We start from the raw sequence: 16,041 nt of genomic DNA, 5'->3' as shown, positions 1-16,041 counted from the left end.
TGAGGGTGCCCGTGTTTACGGCTTTGGGGTGGTACCTGGTAGGTTCATTGATAATTTGTGTGAGATTGAGGGCATCAACCTTAGATTGTAGGATGGCTGGGGTGTTAAGCATGTTCCAGTTTAGGTCGCCTAGCAGCACGAGCTCTGAAGATAGATGGGGGGCAATCAGTTCACATATGGTGTCCAGAGCACAGCTGGGGGCAGAGGGTGGTCTATAGCAGGCGGCAACGGTAAGAGACTTGTTTTTAGAGAGGTGGATTTTTAAAAGTAGAAGTTCAAATTGTTTGGGAACAGACCTAGATAGTAGGACAGAACTCTGCAGGCTATCTTTGCAGTAGATTGCAACACCGCCCCCTTTGGCAGTTCTATCTTGTCTGAAAACGTTGTAGTTAGGGATGAAAATGTCCGAATTTTTGGTGGTCTTCCTAAGCCAGGATTCAGACACGGCTAAAACATCCGGGTTGGCATAGTGTGCTAAAGCAGTGAATAAAACAAACTTAGGGAGGAGGCTTCTAATGTTAACATGCATGAAACCAAGGCTATTACGGTTACAGAAGTCATCAAAAGAGAGCGCCTGGGGAATAGGAGTGGAGCTAGGCACTGCAGGGCCTGGATTCACCTCTACATCACCAGAGCAACAGAGGAGTAAGATAAGGGTACGGCTAAAAGCTATGAGAATTGGTCGTCTAGAATGTCTAGAACAGAGAGTAAAAGGACGTTTCTGGGGGCGATAAAATAGCTTCAAGGAATAATGTACAGACAAAGGTATGGTAGGATGTGAATACAGTGGAGGTAAACCTAGGTATTGAGTGATGAGAGAGATATTGTCTCTAGAAACATCATTGAAACCAGGTGATGTCATCGCATATGTGGGTGGTGGAACTGAAAGGTTGGATAAGGTAAGGTATATCATAGTCATGATTTGGCCAAATTAACGACAAATCACGTTCCTACGGTAATTTCAATCACAATACTCTATAATACTACTCATCTAAAGCTAATCTACACCCATTAAATGTAGCTTGCTGTTGTGTATTATTCAAGAATCACTCAGGCTTTTTGTCAACACTAGTACTATACAGTCTTGATTTGTTGTGCTAAACCGAGTTTATCAATGAGTTTGAATTATAATAATAGGCTACACAAAGGAGTTATGAGGTTAAACAGTTATTGAGCACAAGTGTCCACTATCGTGGTCATTTWTTTTTTTTWTTTGTGGTGGTAATAGCATTGGTACAAGACAGTGTATTCCTGGAAGAAATACACACTGGTGTGTGTGAAGAAGTGTAGAGGAACAGAGGCTCACAACAGTTCAATTAACTTCTTTTTATATATCATACATAAGAYGGTCTTAATATAATACAAAGGGCATTGTCATATACACAGCAAAGTCTTGACTAGATCTTACAATCTGTGGATACATGGACTTATCCTTTTCTCCATGCTGTTCAGTTTTATAGTGCATGTACAAATTTTTTATAAAATGTGAAATCAAAAATTTAAGGAAAATATATTCAAATGAAAATCAGAGGACTTGGGCTTCTGTAGGGTGAGGATATGTCAACAAGTACTCAAACATTTGTGTGAAACCCACAAACAGCCTTATTGAAAATGGAACCACTTTTTCCCCAACCATGTGCTTCTCATACAACCAAAAAGTAAAGTCTGTGGATGTACATGCACTTACAATATACCCTGTAAAAATTAAGGTTTGAAGATCTAGCTTTCCCTGTTTGATTCAAACCCTACCTCATAGTGTTGTCCTGATGTAGTCAAGTACCTCTGCCCAGAGGCCACGTTACACCACTGACTAAGAAAACTGAGATCTTGCCCACTGAACGGTCACCAAATTGACAAACATAATCAACATACCAGCAGGAGCAAGGTAGTGAGTTCTATACTTCCTTTATTAAAAAAATATAAATATATACATAAATTCTATTTCCACTATTAAAAAGGGGCTGCATTTCATGACAACTGCTCTAGATCAGAGGTCAATCAGCATGATCTGAAACAGGCTCACACTTAAGAGGTTTTTTAAATCTTTATTTTGGAATGTTTAGTACCAGTATGAGTGTCAGCAAAACCACTGGCAGTTTCTGAGTCTCAAAAATCATGGAGGGGTATGAAAAATGATTGTGATTATAACCTAAACATTCAGATAAAATTTAAATATCATTACAGGTAGCTTTACATTTGAGTTTGTGGTTATACCAAACATGATTTTTCCTCGTGATGGTCTCTCCCCTGAACTATGACAATAGAAGTGTCCTGCGGTCTGTGTGTAACTAAGAAGGCTGTTATGAGCAGGACTTTGGTCTTGTTAGTTTCCAGAGTAAAAATTAAAAACATTAAAAAAGCACTTCAAAATCCCTGATATAAAATAAAATGAACGAAAATGCCTCTACTAACGGTAGAGTTCTACAGACATGCATGTCTGCCAAAGTTGCACACATGCTCAGGACATTAGCAAGAGGGCTGACTGGTACCCTTCCCATTTGAATAGGACCAGGCTCACAAGGAGGTGCACTTCCAAATCACTTAGAAAATCATATTTACTGCAATTGTCTGTACACTGCCAGGGTAATGAGACTACAATAGTCTTGAGTTTTATGGCAGTAGCTAGCATGTTGCCAAATTATGTATGAAAGGCAGCAAAACCCTTTAAAATAGTATAAGTGGGAGAAATGCAGAAATAGAATGCAGTGGTCTACGTTGAACCATCAGCTTTTAATTCTGCTACTCCGGAGCCTGCAGAGTAACTACCAATGTCTCTATACATACCAAGGTTAAAAGAGACTCCCAAAAATAATCTACCAATTAATATGGAAACAGGTTTGGGAAAAACATAGAAATCAAATCTGTTTAGAATATACGGTAGCTAACAGTTGTTGAACTTAACGGTTTCCAGTTTTGCTAAAGCAATATATTGCAGCGGTTTTGTATTGACGTTAAAATAAGATCTTGATAAACTGAGTCAAAAGTGGTGAACTGCTACATTATTGGTTACAGACACCTAATATGCTATAAAACTGCTTTGGTATAAAAAAAATATCCAAAGGGGAAATAAATTCTTGTAAAATTCACAGCATAATTTGAGGAGAAAGAAAGGCAGTCACTTAACATTTTTTTCCCTCTTCAGTTTCCGTGTTTAAGATGGAGACATTTGTGCAGGTGTTCAGATGAGGAACTACATGCAAACGGGGRAAAAAATGGAAAAAAGGGATTTTATTTTTTTTCACCACAAAATCCTTAAACTGTGAACAAGATTTGAAGGAAGTAATGTTTAGGAGATTGGTGTGTACAAGAAGACCCTGTAACGWGGGGCCCCATAGATGAGAAATCTTTGTAGAGAAAGGCCTCAAATCTTCATTCTTAAATGACCCTTTTCTATAATTTTTATTCTCCTTAAACAATTAAGGGCTGTCTACAGATAAAAATAGTGGAAAGCCATCTTAATTCAAATGATAATATCCAGCTCCGACCCATTCCAAGTCCATGAGTCGTAAGGCCAAAAGGTTATCTGAGAACCAGCCACTGACTGAACCAGTCTTCCTCACGCTGGGCCGGACCCTTTTCTTCTCCAGAGCCCATCTCTGCTCTCTCGTCTGTGCCAGGCCAGGGCCGGGACCAGCTCACCAGGCCCCCAGGGGGCCAGCACTCCCCCCCGACATCTTTCACCCGCAGGGTATCCCCTCCACTGTCTGGGCCAGCGCACACTATAGGAACTCCACTGCTATGTGCTCCCCTCTCACAGAGTTACACAATACCGACAGACAACACGAAATATCACCGCAAACACTTTCCTCCTGGTCAAGCTAAAGGTTTTAAAAGCAGCTCTTCTGTGAAAATTCACTTTAAAAAAGGGTAAAACAATCAACAACCTGTGGAAGAAAAATGTCAGAAATTCCAGTTTGAAATAAGAGGATGTGTTAGCATTTCATTAGACAGCTACCTGTAAAACTGCTTCTAACTTCATCCCCAAATGCTCACCAGTAGATTTTGCCACCTAATACCAGATGGTGGTTATTTGTTACATGAATTTTGTGAAATGGTAGATGGATGCCTCAATTTTACTATGCTTATTCTGCAACATTATCATGTGCCTAATGATTGCAAAAAGAAAAATGAAGGAAATCACATTCTTTTAACAAAGGGTTTTCTCTTTAGTAGCGGTTGAGTGATATCTCCCTTCTGACGTGAGCAGCTTTTGTTCGACACACCTGTTGTAAAAAACACCACCTTAAAAACGACGCACAGGGGGGAACACAGCCAAATGTCAGTGCAGTCACGAGCTGGCCATGGAACTCTGCTGCACACACACTCCAGTCATGGGAGACTCCTCCCGGTCCATGCCCTGCCTCAAGCCCAGGTGGCCCTCCGGTAGGTAGTGAGCCGGCCCCGTGTTTGTGCCCATGGGGTAAGCGGGGTGGGCAGCCATGCCTGTCTCCTGCCGGGGATTCGAGAAGGCGCCCATCCCCATGCTCAGCCCGCCATGATGCCCAAAAGGCAGGTGGCGGAGCTGGTAGGCCTGGTTGCCGTGATTCCCAGTGGAAGAGGAAGATGTGGAGGAAGAGGAGGCAGAGGAAGACAGGGAGGTCATGGACAGATGGCCATGCACCACCTCCATGGAGTCTTGTGTGGAGGAGCTGTGTGTGGGGGAGGTGTAGTGCCGCGGGCGGGGCCGTGTGGCCATCACCTGCCCGTGGTGATGATGGGGGTGGGAGTGGGGGTGCAGGGCCTTGGGGTGCTGAGGGGGGACGTGGAAGGTGGTCTCCTGGACTGGGTGGGTCTCTCCGGTCACCGGCTCTGGTCCGACCCCACCTCCCCACACCAATGGGGGAGGGTAAGGCTTTCTTGCCTGTCAGTGCACCACAGAGAAATCAATTAATGTCTCTCGTACAAGTTCCGACTTTGCTGATCGCTACTTTGAGGAAAAATTTACTTACTATGACTGATGTGGTTGTCCCACCTAGCTATCTTAAGATGAATGCACTAACTAAGTTGCACTGGATAAGAGCGTCTGCTAAATGACTAAAATATGAAATGCTCCTTGGAAAATGTTACAATTAAAATCCCAGTGCATTTAATTACACTTAAATAATATTGACTACATTAGGACTTACAACAGGTAGTCTATTGATTAATTAGCTTATTCAAATGAATGACAAAGACATGTCACCTGTGGACAGAGGGTGTCACCGTCGATGGCTGGCATTACTGCCCCAAAGTGCCCTSCACTGTGTAGGTGGTGATGGGTAGGGTCTGACCTTGCTCTACCACTGGTACTTGTCCCAGACGACCCTCCTGCAAGAGAAGACGGCACAACTTCAGACTAAGTCCATCACACTCAAAGACAATGCAAAAATGACTGAACATAGAAAAGGTTGAAAATACTTTAAGCACCACCATCGGTTTGGTTTCCCACCAGTGCACTGAAAAGGGACAACTGAGACATGAGTCCACAACCGCAATATTCAGAGGAGAGATAGAGGGTCGATTGAGCCAGGGAGTGTTACCTGAGCTGGAGGAGGTGCTGGAGGTGGTTCCAGAGGACTGGGACTGCTCCAGCGCTGGGCTGGTAGACACACTGCTGCTCGTGTTGGTCCCCTCGTCTGCAGTCTTCTTGAAGAAGCTGTGCTGCAGGGCGTAGTAGGGCTGGATGCGGCTCTTGGGGTCATAGTCCAACATCCGAAGGATCAGGTCCTTGAACTTCAAATAGTCAGCAACAGCATGGCCAGACTCCCCCGCCCGCCGGCCACCTGGACCACCGGCCTCTACACCCATGATGGAGTGGAGCTTCCGAGAGGCTGGAGGCTTATACTGCTCAGAGGAGAGACGAGGGGGAGACACAGGGAGGGGTTGTCAGGTACTTGAACCTGAATACACAACACTACTAAAAGCCAATGTTAGGACACCACATTGAGAAGGGAACTACAGCAGACTCACCCTTTTGCCATCTTTGGTCTTCTTAACACTCCATGTGCCATCCGATAGCTTCTCAAAGAACTTCCTGGCTTTTGGGGCTAGGTCCATAATGTGATTGGGGGGGATACCAAGAACTTCAACTATCTTATTCATCTGGTCCACCTGAGAATTATAGAACAGAACAAATATCGCCATGGATTAAATGTTAATTGCATGTATCAAATTTATTCACTCAAAGTTGGCTATATTTAAAACAACCTCCAGCTAGTCAGTCAAGCACACTGTACCTCATTGGCTCCACTGAAGAGGGGCTCCCCAGTGTGCATCTCCACCAGGATGCAGCCAAGGGACCACATGTCGATGGCCAGGTCATAGGGCATGCCCAGCAGCACCTCTGGGGAGCGGTAAAAACGACTCTGAATGTACTGGTATATCTGAGGAAGGAGAAAGAGTCAACCACAACCCATTCTTATCAATATCATTATAGACATCAGCGTTACAACAATCTTGAAAACAGAACATATGGCAGAGGTATACAGAATATACGCAAAAAATGAGACTTGTGCAAGATTCAAGGTTAAACTCTTTTGTACCAAGACAATAAGTAGATTAGCATACCCTCTGTCCCAGTTGGCAGGAGCTGCCAAAGTCCACTATCTTGATGGCGCTCCTCTTGGGGTTGCACAGCAGGATGTTCTCTGGCTTCAGGTCACAGTGGATGATGCTGAGCTCGGGTGTGGCCAGGAACAGCAGCGCAGTGCAAAGCTGCTGAGCAAACTTCCTGGTCAGGTTGAGAGAGACACCACGGAAGTTGGTGTTTCGCAGCAGGTCGTACAGGTTGTATGAGAGCATCTCAAACACCAGGCAGAGGTGGTTCCGAAACATGAAGTGACGTTTCAGGTGAACTACATGACAGGAGAAATAGTGTGAGTCAGGTGTGGCTGATACACATTCAAGAGAGATTAGTTTAAAACATGACAGTGCACCATAATGGCTTGTACAACAGAGAAGCACTAGAGTGCATTACCTATGTAGTATTTCATCTCAGTGTCATGTTTGTTCATGAGCTCTAGGAGGCGCACTTCAATCTGGGCTTGATTGAGAAAAGCTTTCTTGTTCTTGATGATCTTGATGGCAACCCACTCCTGCTCTACACGGTCATAAGCTTTTACAACCTACAGCAATCCAAAAGAGAAAAAACACCAACATATTTTCTTGTTGTTTTATTAAGCACTAGCTGCCCAAGTGCTCAAAATGAGAGCAATTTCCAAAGTTGATCATGGGAATAATCATTTATAAAAGTGTACCTGTCCAAATGACCCTTTGCCTATCAAGGAGTCAATCTCATAGCGGTCCATCCACTTCTCCCCATTCTTGACAATGTAATCGTAGTTGTCATCGTCGTAGCCATCATTGAAGACCTTCCTCTCTTTCTTGTGACTGGAGTCTTCACCCTGACCTGTTTGGTGCCGTCGCTTCTTTTTTGCATAATAGACCTAAAGTCCAGGAAAGAAACCAAATACAGACATGAGCTTATGTACTTCCTGATCTAACTGAGAATATGAAAAATATTCTAAACTTGCATTGTTTGTTACATCTGCAATTCAAACACTCAAATATGAAATTTTGTGACAATTGCAGTACATTGAACAGCAGAAACCAGTCTCACCTCATTGATCTGTTTATAGGTTTTGATAAGGTCTATAGAGAGCTTCCGCAGGGGAGCCAAAGTAGGGTCACGAAAGCACTGGGGCATGTGCCTCTGTAACAACAAATCACACAAAAAAAAAACATGATCTCTGACAACACAAAAAATATCTTACATTTTTCAATCGAAATGACAGGCTAGTTAAAGTTCTGATTTCTATTGTGCACGTGTGTGTATTAAAAAGTGTATGATTTTATACATTTTTTAACGTTTGTGTCTAACAAATTGAAAGGTTTCTGTGTTGCTTGTATACCGGGTTGGCAGTGAGCTGTTGCGTTTGGTCGCTGTACGGTAGGACCGCAGCAGCTTGGTCAGTGCTCGGCTGGTGGCGGTCACTGTACTGCTGGTGCGTATGGGGCATTGGAGCAGCCATCTGAAGACCAGCAGCGTGGAAAGAAAAAGAGGGCGCAAGCCGGACGGACGAAGGTTTGCATGCTGAAGTCTCTCCTCCTGAAAGAAATCAACATTGACATGAATTAACACTGAAATTGTAAAAAAAAATATACATTATACAAACTTCCCCTGAAGTAGTGACAACTCAATAAAATTTTCCAGACTGATTTCTGTCAATGGAAGGTTTCCTGCCTTGACAAACTGATCTAAAATACCACTTCAAGAGGTCTAGAAGTGTAAGACACTTCAGCACACTGACCTTTAACCCTTACTATGCAGTATGAAGCTCAATGATTATCTACAATTCGATGTTGATAAATTCAAACTTTTATTTAACTAGGCAAGGGTGATATATTCTAACTAACATGTTACGGTCAGTGTAATTTACCTCATACATTGACATGAGTAGGAAGACATACAGGCCCATGAAATTACTGTTAAATAGTCCTATTATTCAAATGATATATGGTATGTTTGTTGTATTAGCTTCCATGAGGGCCTCTTTGTATCAAATGGAAGTTCTTGGCTTATACTTGTAATAACACAAAATATCTGTGCCCTTGTACATTGTGTAAAGGCAAAAAAGAAAAAGAAAAAAAACAACACATACATATATACACACATAAAAACATGTTCATATGGTAAAGAAAATATAGGCATTTATATTTTCATTAGCCTTTTTGTGGGGGGGGTGCTGTAAAATATGTACTTTTAAATCAGGAATAAAAAGGAAATATCAATACACCCTGGGAAGTAAATCATCCTTCTCTTTATGTGAAAAGGAATCAGAAAATTATTACATAGCTTGTTCATCTATCAGCATCTCTCACCAGAAAACACAATTCACCAGCGCTACACAGTAACCACTATTCAGAATCCCAGCAACAGCACCTAATTAGCATAGCCTATCACCACAGAGATACAGCGTGATTTGGCAAGCCCATCAACGCACAGGCCAATCACAACGCAGTATGCAAATAACCTACTTTTGTTGCCAGGGCAGAGCAGCTCCCATTTTCCAATGAGAAACCAAGAAATAAACAAGAAATAAAATTGAACTTTGGCACACTTAGAGGCCGCTTTCAGCACACTAGAGCCTGGCAGCAAAATAGCAGCACAGCCCAAAACCTGCACTCCATCTGAGAGCACTAGAGACAGAGCTGACCCAGCTGTGGAGGAACAAACATATCCAGACAGATAGATATTAGAAAAACCTTTGAAATAAAAATGTACAGTAGCTAGTGCAGGAGAATCCAGTTTAGAATTATACAATTGTAATATGCAATTTCTGACATGTCATACTTACAATAATAAAACATGTATTAGGTATAACTGATTGTGGGGGTGACCTCAGAATCTGACAAAAACTAATATGGTAGCCTATTCTAATCCTACTACTTAATCACGATAAGTAGTACAGTACTATACTTTATAAATTGTGACATATGTATAATATTGTACATTTAATATTATATAGGCCTTTATATAATTATGTACTATTATTATATCTGGGGCTGGTCAGTTCACACTTGTCCTTTGTGTAATTGTTCAACAAAGCTTGCCAGTTGTTCGAGCATGCTTCCAAGCTCACTAAATGCAAAAGACTAGTCCAAGGATGACTGGCATTTCTTTCCTTCTTCTCCACTTTCTTGGCTGACATCTTGAGGTGCACCATGGTTCTATTTTAAACTTCACTCCATTTCATGTAATCCCAATTCCAAATTGTAAACTTAATAATGCAACCAAAATTCCAGGGAGAATGCACTGTAATGGTCGAGAGGAACACGACAAGGCAGTGGTAATCAAGAATTGAAAGAGACTGAATTTGAACATGTGGAAAGTCTAATAAATAATATAACTCTACTGTGACTGACATAATTTATGGTGGAAATGTCTTCATGTGCAATTTGCTTTGCACCGACAGACAACTGAAAGTTGTTTTTGAAGTAAGCAGGTAATTTATTTAATAATTGAAGTATTATGTTTCATGTATATTTCTGATTGACAAGATATGGTTAGGCTGTGGGGGGGAATTAAGAAGAGTGCCTCCTCCCCACGAAAGATAAAATATGTCAGTTATTGCAGCTAACCTGGATGCATCGTCTCCTGTAAAATGTCATATCATCCTGGAAGGAGAGTCCAGCAGCAAACCACAACCCACTATAAAGAACAAAAAGGAGATAAGTATCATTCATTGACTGTGCATTTTAGGTGGGATTTACTTTCCAAAAGAACAAAAACTTGACGGAAAAAATAGGGAGGAAAAATACCAAAACATTGCAAAGGCAAGGGCAAAAAATTGAAACTACTGGATAGTAAAATGCACATATCTTGTAAATTTAGAAAACTATAATCACTCCAACAATCACCTTTTCCCAGTCAGTCTGGTTAATCTCAGTGAACCAATGATTCTCAACATGCCTAACACAAATAACCTTATAAATCTATGATGTATGAGGCTGTTGACTTTTTGCAAGAACAGTTCAGAAACATGGTTTCACACCAAAACAGGTGCCACCCGAACAAGCAGGTCAAATCAGCTTGACCATTGTTGTGACCTAGTAAAACTAGAGATCTCCTCTCAGAATGTCTTTAGTCATTGTCAAAGTTCTGGAGTTTCATTAACTTTATATACACATGTCATGAAGATGACCCGAATGACTCAACAGCAACTAGCTAATAAAATATTACATTATGTATAGACAGTGAGCTTAAGTAGTTTTAGTGTGGGAATGCTTGCTAAATATGATATGCAGTACAAGCCCACATTGCAACGCAAAAGTGTTTTGAACACAAACTGTACACCATTTAAATTATTCAGAACTGTGCATATAAAGTAAAGATAATGCTTCCAACTGTACCACTAAGGATAACCAAGGTAATTGCTTGTGAAGCATAAACGATCGAAACATTCCGTTTTCAGGACCGTCTTCTGAACAGTTCCTTTCATGACTATGGAGTTTAAGCATGAACACAGGCCTATCTACATGGAAATATAGTTTAATTTCGAATTTTAAGTGTTGTATGTAACTTCATATCTAACTGTCTACCCTATAACATTTTTTATTTATTAAAAATATTCAGTTTTGCTACATACTTGCACACTCAAAACGGCCTGTCATCAATTCAAAATAAGGAATTGTTAACTGTTAGCTAGCTACTCACAGGTGATGGAGTATTTCTCGCCATGGTTGGAATTTCGAAAGCAAATCATCAGTTTAGCCTTCTCGAGAGCAGTTGTCGGTGGCAGTCTGGCTTCGTCTACAATGACAAATACTACATAGCTAGCTTACTCAGTAGCTAACGTTACCCATCTAGCTTTGGTACGTTAAGGCAAGCAATCCGTTTCCTCACGCCAGTGAGTGCAGTGACGATGTCTTCTGCGAGCGATCTGTATGGGCCTAACGTTAGCTTACTAGCCAGCTACGTTAGATGACCAGTTAGCGAGTTAGTTAACTAGCAAGCCAATAACGCTGGTTATGGGCCCTAATTGTTAACTGGCTAACGATCGTATATTCAAACGTTTGCTACCACGTTATCTTGCGCCCAACTTTCTAACAGGTTAACGTAAGCTAGCTACGGTAGTTAACGCGTCAGCTTTGCTTGCCCATAAATACTTAACGTTAGCTAGCTATGAACTTACGTTAACACTTTGACGTAACGTTAGCCGCTAGATAATATTAGCTAACGTTAGTTACAACTAAAGGACAATGCTGTTAGATTTTTTTTTAGCTAACTAGCTAGGTTTAAAAAAATGTTAGGTGTACCTAGATCCAGAGCGCTAACGTTAGCTAGCGAATCTGTACTGGCTAATGTTAGCAACATTCTTACGACATCCGGCCAATGCAATGGTTGCTGCTGATCGTTAGCTAGATGACCGTAAGTTACATTAGCTAATTACCACCCATGTAACGTTAGCTACCTTTTTTACACAACACACATAGTCAGCTTCATACACGGGCTCACCTCTGATGGCACGATCTTCATTTAAAGTCAATTAACCTGTATGATAGGGCAACTTATCCAGCTTGAGCTTCTCCGCCCCCACTGTCGTCGGCTAAGTTAAGTCAGTCACAGTCAACCTAATTCCCGAAACGCGAAGGTGAAAAGTCTTCTCCACTGGCAAACCAAGTAAAAAAAAATGGCCATCCAAGTAAAACTTCTTGACGATCAAATGCGTCCCCAACCAACAAAATTTGTTATCCACCCAACTTCGACTAGCATCAGCTGACGACTAGCGCCAGCTAGCTATCTAGTTGACTAAACGAACGTGGCTACTATTAACTAGCGACGGTTAGCCAGTTAGCTAACACGATTCTGTAGCTAGGAATTCAAACGCTAAATAAAAGGTAGCTACATTCAAATTGTTCCGTTTTCTTGCAAGCTCACCACGGGAAACACGGACGTAGGCATCCATAACGAAAAATAATGAAGACCCCAAAATATGAAACCAATATCATGCCCTAAGATACACGCTTATTTTGGACAAAAAAATGTATGTCAATTTTCACAAAATGGCGCGCGTCCCAAACCTGCGCAGTGAACCGGCCCGGTAGACCAGAAACACTGGCAACTATAAGTGCGGCTCCCACTAGATATATTTAAACTATGCTAAATCATTTGCCTTTTACTTGTCCTAATCCGATCCATTCGACGCATCGTTTTCAACACAAATGTCAAAGGTATATCCAGTGATTGCATTATTCCGGCGGGAAGGGACAACATTTGAAAAGACTCTGACAAAATGGCGATTGCCTGAGTTGTTACTATGACAACTGTCAATCAATCTATCAAATCCCCGGATGAACCAATGGCGAGGATAATTCAACCATAGATTAAACGTTGTATGCTGTCAATCAATCAGTAATTCTAATGAATAAATTGTCTCAATTGAATTATAACATTCTAAAGTAGAATACAATAATCTAGATAGGATTTCTAAATTCGAAAAAAATGCATGAATAGTTAGTTGTGTTGCAGGAATTTGCCAAACTTTATTGCATCCATGTTTGAGACAGTAATAAAACTGTATGACTGCAATAGCACATTTTCAGAAAATGAAATGCAAGACATACAGACCTAGTCTTTTTTACAGTCAGACTTGACATCATGATTCCTGAGTATAAACAAGCTGTGTGATATTGTTGCATAGAAGAACCCATCTGTAAAGTACATTCCTGATCAGGACAGCAGACTAGCTGTATAAAGGGCATCCACATTTTATTTATCTTTAGCCTATATTGTATGGCTGTCAGCTTAAAGGTTCTCTAAGGTTCTATGAACTCAGTTTTGCAAAACTTGACTCTTGACATGGATTTACTAGTAACATTTAACATGTGACAAGATATTCATAAATCAGATCAAACTACTGAAAGCAACCTGATTGAAATATCCAAGTGGGATCTTATTAGTAACATTTTTAATCTCTGAATGATGATGAAGCAAATCCTTGTGCTATGTTCTTTGGCCAATGGATGGCAGCATACATCCCTTCTATGTGCCGTTCTGGATTTCTGATTATCATGGTCCTGTGTGATTCTGAATTGACTTACCAGTGCCCTGCTATTAGTGTTGAGGAATGCCCAATAGTGGTCCAATTGTAAAATATGGATTTATGGATGATACGAATGAATAGCGACTGATTCTCTGGGATTTTGGGGTGTATATGTACCTATTCTCAAAGATATCTGATGGCGATACTTTTTATGATGTATTGTGAGCAGAATGACAGAGCCAACAAAACATTCTTTAACATGAGTCTTCAAAATGTAGGCTACACTTTATTTTAAACAAAAGTACAAAAACAAAAGCCAGTATTTACAATACTTGCATGGCAATATTTACCCTCTTTGGTCTTATTTCCAATTTGTTGGTTTCACATTAACTACAACGTAGGACACAAACAGCAAGCTGACAGTATGAGATATGTGGTAAATCTCATAGAAATCTACAGAAGGCTCAAAATCCACAGAAGGCTTACATTATAATTATTATTGTCAAATAACTGCAAGAAATTACTATCAATTGTTCAGTACCTTTAAAGCTAAGTGGTTAAATTTGTGAGAATAATTGAATATAACTAACAGAGATGCTAACCTTGTAATCTTGAACAATATAAATAGCTAAAAATAACCAAAACAAATCACATTTACATCTAGGTCTGATATATTTGCAGGTTCAGTAAATGCTACTCATAACCCTGACCTAAGTTGTGAAGTATGCAACTGCTGGACAACTTGTCTCTTTACACATAAAAAATGACATAAAAGCACAGAATTTAACACTATGAATACAACTGAGATAAGACATATTCTGTAATGTAGTGGTTATGTCCAAACTAAACACAACCCACTGATACACAAACAGACGGTCAGAGTGTACTGCATGCCTAACAGCATCACTCAATCTCCTGATACTTTTGATGGCAAAAATGTACAAAAAACAAACAGGAACCATGTAACATGTCATGAAATAATTTGTACAACAGATCTTCTACTTCCTGCAATGCAAAGTGATGCATCTTGGTATAATGCTTAACTCATATTACGTTACAACTAAAGCTAGTTATGTAGCCTATACCCTTCCCTTAGCCCTTTCATTAAAATATTCAACAGTTTATTTTTCCAATGGAGACTACACAAAATGGCAGTGTATGTTCCATAAAAAATTGACAAAATGTATTGACTGCGTTCGGTTGTGTTAATGGGTGTTTGGTTGTGTTGATGATATGGAACTGAGATGGAACAGCGGTGAAGACCTTCAGATCCTCTATAATGCATTGAGGGTCAGGGAGGTATAGGTCAATGCACACATCCTTACAGAAAAGGCATCTGGTCCAGTAGTTATTCTAATAGCAATAACGTTAATTAAATCCAAGCCAAACACTCCAATTGGCATTTTTCTCAATTTGACCAAATCCTTCTTAACCAACACTTGAAACAAAAACTATTACAAAGGAAAGTTAACACATTTTATCCATAGCGCAGACAATTTAGGCTTATGTACAACACATATCCTTTCATTTAGACAGTTTTTTTCTTTCAATATTCAGAGGAAATAAAGTTTTGTGGATAAGTCCAAATCCAAATGGTCTTCATCCAGTTCAATGCCCCCTTTTCAAATTTTAACAGAAGTGAGCAAAAGCTTCTAGTTGCCGCTTCCGCACTGCAAAAAAATTGTGATGATGTTAACGGCATCTTTTAATCTAAAACATAAGAAGTAAATATTATAATATACAGTAATAGACGTGTTTTTCAAGACATGTTCTTTACCTTTTTTTTCTCTCATTCTTTAAACATTCCTTTTCTTTACACCTCAACTTTCTGGCTGTTTTCCTCCAGCTTCTCCTCTATTTTCTCCTCCAGTTTCTTGCTCTCCTCAGTGGATCCATCCTCCTTCTCACCAGTCTTCCAGCTGCCTTGCCTTTTAACACAAATCAGGTTGTTTAACACAAATCACAGCCCTCCAATAATAATACATACATCACCATAACATGCTATATATGAATGGAATGGCATTTTGATTTAATTAACTTACTTGGATTTCTTCAGGTACAGCCAGTATGCTAGACCCACAACTACAGTGGCCAGGAGCAGACCAACAATAACTCCCACCACCAACTTTGTTGTGTCACTGTCATCTGATGAGCCTGTAAAGGCACAGAGAGAGAGGAGAAACATCAGAAACAAGGAGTGAACATTCTGCAAATTAAGAGACTGCAAAAAATAAATTTGCGTATGTATAAACAGGGTTAGGTAGGTTACTTTCGGAATGTAATCTGATACAGTTACGAGTTACCTGTCCAAAACTGTAATCGATAACGTAACTTTTGGATTACCCAAACTCAGTAATGTAATCTGATTACTTACTTTTTGATTACTTAACTTTTAAGAGGCATTAGAAGAGGACAAAAAGGATTGATCAAACGCATTTGGTGTGTCATCATTAGTGGTCTCTGACCAGAGATGGACGTATTTCAATTACTTTTGAGTATTTTGTATTTCACCAGCCTG

General features: G+C 40.3%; 2 protein-coding genes across 7 annotated transcripts in view; both read right to left on the bottom strand.

The window, feature by feature from the left end:
* Positions 1-1,311: 1,311 nt before the first annotated feature.
* On the bottom strand, positions 1,312-12,788 carry LOC111949386 (dual specificity tyrosine-phosphorylation-regulated kinase 1A). 4 transcript variants are annotated; one of them, XM_023966498.2, is made up of 13 exons: positions 11,996-12,788; positions 11,195-11,290; positions 10,120-10,189; positions 7,890-8,086; positions 7,598-7,690; positions 7,236-7,424; positions 6,956-7,103; positions 6,547-6,833; positions 6,216-6,362; positions 5,950-6,090; positions 5,520-5,823; positions 5,183-5,307; positions 1,312-4,861 (listed from the first exon to the last, which is right to left on the bottom strand). In XM_023966498.2, the coding sequence occupies exons 3-13, from the start codon at positions 10,127-10,129 to the stop codon at positions 4,289-4,291; spliced, it is 2,214 nt and encodes a 737-aa protein (XP_023822266.1). In that variant the 5' UTR covers positions 10,130-10,189; positions 11,195-11,290; positions 11,996-12,788; the 3' UTR covers positions 1,312-4,288. The 4 variants fall into 4 exon arrangements, with proteins under 4 accessions (XP_023822266.1, XP_023822268.1, XP_023822265.1 ...); XM_023966500.2 differs by lacking the exon at positions 10,120-10,189; XM_023966497.2 differs by lacking the exon at positions 11,195-11,290.
* Positions 12,789-13,789: 1,001 nt separating this feature from the next.
* LOC111949391 (CD166 antigen homolog A) overlaps positions 13,790-16,041 on the bottom strand; it is a 75,563-nt gene continuing 73,311 nt past the window's right edge. For all 3 annotated transcript variants that reach the window (XM_023966515.2, XM_023966517.2, XM_070434195.1), the window contains 3 exons: positions 15,566-15,677; positions 15,301-15,451; positions 13,790-15,193 (listed from right to left, as the gene is read on the bottom strand). In XM_023966515.2, the coding sequence (XP_023822283.1) occupies positions 15,337-15,451; positions 15,566-15,677 (227 nt within the window). In that variant the 3' untranslated portion in view covers positions 13,790-15,193; positions 15,301-15,336. The remainder of the gene's footprint in view (positions 15,194-15,300; positions 15,452-15,565; positions 15,678-16,041) is intronic.

Source organism: Salvelinus sp. IW2-2015, linkage group LG22 (genome assembly GCF_002910315.2).
Source record: "Salvelinus sp. IW2-2015 linkage group LG22, ASM291031v2, whole genome shotgun sequence".
Lineage (NCBI taxonomy): Eukaryota > Metazoa > Chordata > Actinopteri > Salmoniformes > Salmonidae > Salvelinus > Salvelinus sp. IW2-2015.
Note: the sequence above shows the minus strand (reverse complement) of the source record. Positions and strands in the feature narration are given on the sequence as shown.